This window comes from Genypterus blacodes, unplaced genomic scaffold (genome assembly GCF_046128005.1).
Source record: "Genypterus blacodes isolate CSIRO-AG114 ecotype Tasmania unplaced genomic scaffold, CSIRO-AGI_Gbla_v1 ptg000067l_1, whole genome shotgun sequence".
Lineage (NCBI taxonomy): Eukaryota > Metazoa > Chordata > Actinopteri > Ophidiiformes > Ophidiidae > Genypterus > Genypterus blacodes.
The window spans coordinates 9377369-9384261 of record NW_027466879.1 but is presented as its reverse complement, the minus strand read 5'-3'; the positions used below and the strand labels follow the sequence as shown (position 1 = coordinate 9384261).

General features: G+C 39.5%; 1 protein-coding gene across 8 annotated transcripts; it reads left to right on the top strand.

Annotated features, from left to right (window-relative positions):
* Positions 1-1586: 1586 nt before the first annotated feature.
* LOC143004970 (N-acetyllactosaminide alpha-1,3-galactosyltransferase-like) lies at positions 1587-6893 on the top strand. 8 transcript variants are annotated; one of them, XM_076156179.1, is made up of 8 exons: positions 1634-1734; positions 1891-1939; positions 2609-2690; positions 2807-2887; positions 3061-3144; positions 3298-3390; positions 4907-5044; positions 5606-6893. In XM_076156179.1, exons 3-8 carry the CDS (start codon positions 2686-2688, stop codon positions 6291-6293), a joined length of 1089 nt encoding a protein of 362 aa, XP_076012294.1. In that variant the 5' UTR covers positions 1634-1734; positions 1891-1939; positions 2609-2685; the 3' UTR covers positions 6294-6893. The 8 variants fall into 8 exon arrangements, with proteins under 8 accessions (XP_076012292.1, XP_076012297.1, XP_076012294.1 ...); XM_076156181.1 differs by having other exon boundaries at positions 1636-1734; positions 1894-1939; XM_076156178.1 differs by having other exon boundaries at positions 1638-1734; positions 1891-1977.

Genomic DNA, 6893 nt, shown 5'->3' with positions numbered 1-6893 from the left:
GTTATTTAATAACTATTGGTTCCCAAAGTGGGGGGTGCGTCTCCTAGGGGGGCGCGACAAAAGAGAAAATGTGTTTAAAGCAGAAATGCTGTTACACATTAAAAGTTACACAGTATTACACCATTAGACCTTTAATATGTTCACTATGAAGGTGATTTGCAATGTTTAAATAAATTCCAATGGAGTTTAGACGCTTAAGATGTGTGTGTGTGTGTGCGCGTGCGCGTTGGGGGGCGCGAAGATTCTCCCATGCACAAAAGCTGGGCCCTGCAGAAAAAGCTTGGGAACCACTGGGTTGTGACAACAAGATGAGGCAGGCGCACTATACTGCACAGGAGGCTAGTGAGCATTTCCTAACCATGTTGTGGTAAAGAATGACCAGGAAAACAATGCTGAACATAAAGAGGAGGAAGAATCAATTGATGAGGATTCAGGGTCAGAAGAGGAGGAAAATAATGAGATGATGAATCCAACATACAGACCACAGATGTATGCGACAAGTGGGTGTCTCTCCTGTCGCTGATGTACGATCCAGGCACTGATGTGACTGTGGATGAGCGCCTGGTCACCTTCAAAGGTCGCTGTCAATTCAAACAGTACATTCAAGTAAACCAGGGAAATATGGGATAAAGATATGGCCTGCGATGCCAGGTCCATGGAACATGCGGGGATTGGGGGCGGCAGAAGCCCAAATCCCTGCCTTACTTTACCTACCTTTATGTAAACAAGGTCTATTGGCCTTAAATTCCAAAATGAAAAGGAAAATGTGTGGTAATGGGTTGGACTGATGTCAGACTAAAGGTGTTACACAAAATTGATTGAAAATGTATACTATATACTTTAAATAACAGTCAAACTATTTGGGGTCAATTTGACCCCTGAGGACAATAGGTGTTAGTTAGTATAATTCAAAAACAGCATCCTCACTAAACTTATTAAAAATATTACTTTTTTTAAATTATCGTTTTCACTCAAAAACAGGTATACTTTTATGTAAACAAGACCTATTGGCCCTAAGTTCAAAAATGAAGGGAACTTTTTTGTGGTAATGGGTGGTAATGGGAACACAAAAGTGATTGAAAATGAAAACTTTATTCTTTAAATAACAGTCAAACCATTTGGGGTCAATTTCACCCCAGAGGGCAATAGGAGGGTGTAAAATGAGAGGACATTACGAGGGTTAAAGTTCTTGGGGGAAATTTGACGAGGGGAGTCTGCCTCCTGCACTCGTTAGAGTTTAACGAGTGCAGGAGGTGTATTCCAGAGAAAAGGAGTGTGGTACGTAAATGCACTGTTTCAGAAAGTCTTTGTCTTGACCTCCGGGATAACAAATAGCTCTGCCTGTATGCAAGTGAAAATAAGGTCAGAAAATATATACTGGAGCCAGGCCATGTTGTATCTTATAGGTTAGAATTAAGACCTTAAAACGAGCCAGAAATAGCCAGAAATACATAAGTCAACACACTGAGTTACTTTCTACTTGGTGACATCCTGATGCGATGGCAGTCACCCTCTGGTTATTATTTTGCCAACAATTCGAACATACACACAACAGATTGACAAAGGCACAACAAGACCAAACCTACCAGAAGAGCCACTCCCAGTTTGTGTCCTCACTGAGGAGCACCAGATGCTGTTGATTTTCTTGGCTGAGTGATTCTCAGAAGCTTGAATTTGCCCTGAAGGCGGAACCAGGATTGACAGGACAATCAGCATTCCGACATCTGTTAAGAGGTACGTTATGATGATCTTCAACCTTACTTTAATGTGTTCTCCTCATGAGCACACAACTCTCCATGGAACGATAACAGTTTGCAACGTAAAATTCCATAATTAGAATTTGGATGGTTATTCATTTTCATTTTCTGTTGTTTAAAACGCTTTGCGGAGGAGCTGAGAAATCTTCCTGTTGATGAATACAGCACCTGTGCGCTGAGAGGTATGACAAAGAGAGTTGAGGTTGCATTTTCTACCAAGGTAAAGCTTAGAAATCCGATGAAACACAAAGTTATTCAGGCTAATCATGTAATTTATCACCTACATTTCAACCAACTTTTGATGAGATTTGTAAAGTTGAAAATTAAGACATAAATAAATTGTTTTAATTTTGCACTAAGAAAAATGTTTACTTGCTTCATTGGTCATCATTGTGTTGCTGTTTTGTGTATTTTAATGTGAATATGTCCATATAATGTCACATTATCACATCAGAGGATGCATTTGTGGTTGCCTACTGAGTTTACCCACAATTGTCTTTTAGTAGCTTCAAGGACTATGTCTGTGATCAATGACAGGATTAGTTTTACCAGTCTTGAGTACTGCAGGACCTAATGCATGACTAATTACCGATCTGAGTCGAAAGCTAATCAATGAGATAGTTCTATTGAGCTGGGCAGGCATCAGGAAAAGTTATACATTAATATATTAGTGTTTCTGCATCTGGCCTGTCTGTCAAAAGCTGATATGGCTACTGTGTGACCTCCAAGTCTGAAAGAACTTGGCCTTTGTCGAAGCAAGGGTGGGTCATCAATGCCATAATAAAAACGACTAATGTGTCCCTGCCTAGCATACACAGGCTCACAGTGATTGATCATTTGTTTTTTTCTAGGCTGCATTCATTTCATTGGTCTGCCTACATGTTGTGTGAGCTGGAGAAACCAGGGAGCACCTGTATTCCGCTACAGCATGAAGTAACGATTCACTCAGACGCACCCCAAAGTCACGTAAACATATATGGAAATCTGTATATGACAATGCAGGATATCAGGTTTCACGTCGCGCCTTACTTTCCTCCTGTTCTACACAGAGCTGCAGGGCGTTGCTTCCTTTTGTTGCAAAAATGGAGAAGCAAAGACAGGAAACAAGGACAGAATAGGAGAGTAGAATGGTAGAGATATTTTATCTTGTGTTAACTGAAAATTGTGAATCTACAGTAGTCTGTCAAATGTAGTAGAGCAAAAAGTAGAAAGTCTCTAGAATGGAAAACCCTGTGTAATCAACGCCATATTTGTCAATATAAAGCTACTTTTCACTCTCCTTGTACATCCTTCATGTTTACAGTCAACCCACAACCCACAAGAGCTCTTGGAAACACATCTTCAGCTTCCTGATTGTACTCCTAATCTTCTTCTCTTCCTATTACATGCAAGTACCAAAAAGTATTTACTTAGTAAGATAGATGGCGAAGGAAATGAAAGAGATAAATATGTTGAAAGGGAGTAAGGGGGGGGTTGATCTTGGGGTGTGAATCAGTGTGCAGTACCTTCCTTACCATTTCTGGACATGTTTTGCCATCAGATATGTGACGCAGAACTTACAATTGGAAAACCTGCCTGTGATCAGTGGAGAAGTGCTGAGAGCTGATGACATCGATAGCACCCTAAACTTTGAGTAAGATGTCTATGTGATAATAATACAAAACCTACGTGTGCATAACCTGTTCCTATGGCGATGAGAGGGCGAGTTCAGAACTGTTGCAAAAGGCTGATCAGAGCAAATATACTTGATTACTTAACTACTGCTACCAGATGCCCTCGAGCTTGTAAGGTGTGAAAGCCATTCATGGATGGTGAATGGCTTAACCCCAACAAAAAGTTGTGGTTAAAGTTTTCTTTGTTGTAGTTCTATAATTTCAGAAATGCAACAAAACATAGTATTATTTTATTAGAAATGCAGAGTTAAAGTACCAAATAATTGTGGCTAGCCCACTGCAAAGTCGTCACGTGATAAAATATTAGATTGAATGCTCATTTACAATTATTAGTAATGTTGTTGCTAATTTCGATTTAATATATAGGCTGCTTCCTTCATTATAAATCTGAAATATACTTCTACAATAATAATCGGAGTCCAGTTTACAAAAGGGGGTTTATATGTATTCTGTTATATTGACTGTTAACTTGCAATACGTGACACCTAAGTGCACAGAGCCAAGGGCATGCCACTTAAATCAAACAATACTCGTATTGTATATCAAGTTAATATTTGCTACTGTTAATGGTCCACCGGGTAAACCAAACATATTCAAGGTTATGAAGGTGTGTATTGGGTTGTTGGTGGTAATATATTGAGGGTTATGGGACAAATGCAGTCTCACCCACCTTCTCACACCCTCTCTCTTGATTATCCTGCTGTTCTCAATCTTAATGGAAGGATGGACAAAGACAGATATAATATTATATACAGCACAATGAGATGAAAACTAACTAAAACCTGTTTAAGCCTTTTGATTTCCCCAGGAGATGAGTTGTGTGATGTTGGACAGGTTTTTGGCATGGTAACACATCAAAAATATAATGCTACGTTCACAAAAACATTTACCTGCTTCTCTTCATTTCCATGTTTGCAAATCCAGCTGTGTAAGTTTACCATAGAGAGGAAGGGCAAGACTTAAGAGAGGATTAAGTGTTTGTCTGCATTTACATGGCAAATTTATTTGAGAGTGTATTCTTTGATGAAAGATGTGGGCTCCACCGTGCAGGGCTGTACAGAATAATAAAGCACTTTTGGTCTTATTCAGTAGAGCTAATCGGCTGTATACATGCTAAACAATTCGACTGCTATGGCATAATTAGATCTTTAGCTGCATAAAAAGCAGCTCTAGCACGTTGTTATCTGAGTAATCTGGTGGAAGTGTTGTGTACCTGTATCTGCTCAGAAACACACCTTAATCCAACAAAAATGCAAGATGAATTGTAGTACATGAACACGTGACATGATCACACGCCATCAAGTCGTGTGATTCTTAGCATTCTATCTACATGTGTATCTACATACACTATGTATGTGTTCGCAGTTTTTTTCTTCATAGTTTCAGCATGTATTTACTCAAGTATTTTGGCCAAGTGCAAGAACAGCCAAAGACGTAAAATGGCCACATAATTCTAAAATGATTTTATCCTTTTAGGTCAAGACCTCTGGTTGAGACACGGACTACATGGAACGCTCCGATCATATGGGAGGGAATGTTTGACCCAACTCTTTATGACCAGAAGCACAAAAAGGACAACATCACTGTGGCTCTGACTGTGTTTGCTGTGGGCAGGTTTGTTTCTATGTCAATACTGTGACATCATCCCTTTTTGTAGGGTTTTTATGGTCTCTTTTACATGCATGATGAGATGCTTTGTAACTCAACAAACATTAACTCCCCCTTGACATGATTACTGACTCATGTGTGCTGGTGGATTTTTGTATTACAGACAGGTGCATAGTAGTATTGTGTCCACCTAGTAGTGTAGTGTCTGAGGTAATGTATGTACATCTGTTTACGATAAAGGGTACTAAAGGGACAGGACAGTAAAGTGTACCTTTGTGATCATGCTGAAAAAATGTATTCAGCAATAAAAAATAGCTCCAATGATTCATACAGACAAACTTCATCAGTTACAATTGTTAAATATTAACAAAATGCATGTTTTTTTTGTGGTTGTAATGACTCAAAGCTCAGATAATACAATCCAAAATATGCACATAAAAGCCCATTTCATTGTTTTTCTTAGAGGCTCTCTGCCGCCCTATCTAATGAAAAACATAATGCTGTTATTTCTTCATTCTCTGCCAACTTGATGATGATTGATTCTTGTCGTCTTGCCCTCCACCTCAGGTACCTGGATGCTTACCTGAAGACTTTCCTTATTTCTGCAGAAAAACATTTTATGCCTGGCCTGCCTGTGATGTATTACGTACTGACAGATCTACCAGAAAAGATGCCAAAGGTGAATCTTGCTGCTCAGCGAAACATTAAACTTATCAAGGTGGAAATGCATTCCAGGTGGCAGGATATCTCTATGATGCGCATGAAAACTTTGTCAGAATTGATCGAATCAGATATCCGTCACTGCTGCCCTTATGTCTTCTGTTTTGATGTGGATCAGGTGTTTAAGGGCAGATTTGGCTCAGAGGTTCTTGGAGATTCAGTTGCTTTGCTGCATGCTCACTACTACAAACTTCCAAAAGACATGTTCACATATGACCGTAACCCCAAATCCAAAGCCTGCATGATGACAGGAGATTACTACTATCATGCTGCTATCTTTGGAGGCTTGTGGCGTACTGTGAGGACTATAACTGAGACCTGCTACCTGAACATCATGGAGGATAAACTGAACAATGTGGAGGCTCTGTGGCATGACGAGAGCCATCTCAACAAGTACTACTTGATGCATAAACCAACCAAGTTACTCTCCCCTGAATACTGCTGGGACGAGAGTATTGGAAACAGAAATGATATACATGTAACCCGACTAATTTGGGCACCAAAACACTATGATACACTTCGTCCTGAGTCGTAATGGGCAGTGTCAAAGCTTTAGTTGAGCCATAACGAGTACTGACTAGTTCAAATTTCAATCTGCATCTGGGGCTGCATCAAAACAAATGAATAAAACTATTACCATGCTGAATGGCTGATGGTGGCCATGATTTTGAAACATTTGGACACATGCACATGCAAGACTCGTATATTTTTTATTACTACATTATATTTATTTTTTTATTCTGGCTATGAGGATTTTATTTCTGTTCAACTCTTTTTATTGTAAAATGTAAAAACATGGAACTTGCTGTGATGGTCTCAGGGCTGGGCTGGAGATACGCACAGACAAAGCACAGGAGCTGAGCAAATAATCAATAGCTTCATACTGTATATCTTGGCTGTGTGGGCCTATGGGTGCAGGCAGGTAAATTCAAATGTGTTAGAAGACAAAGCTCTCAGGTTGGCTCGGGGACCCATGGGTTTACTCACTGAATGTTATGCTGAAATATGTTAAAAAATATGTTGATATAACAAATGACTCTTCTAGAGATGTGTGTGTGTGTGTTTGGTGTTTGATTTGTTGAAAGCTCTAGGGAGAGTAAGACAATTGAATACAATCAAATCTGTTTGTGAAAAA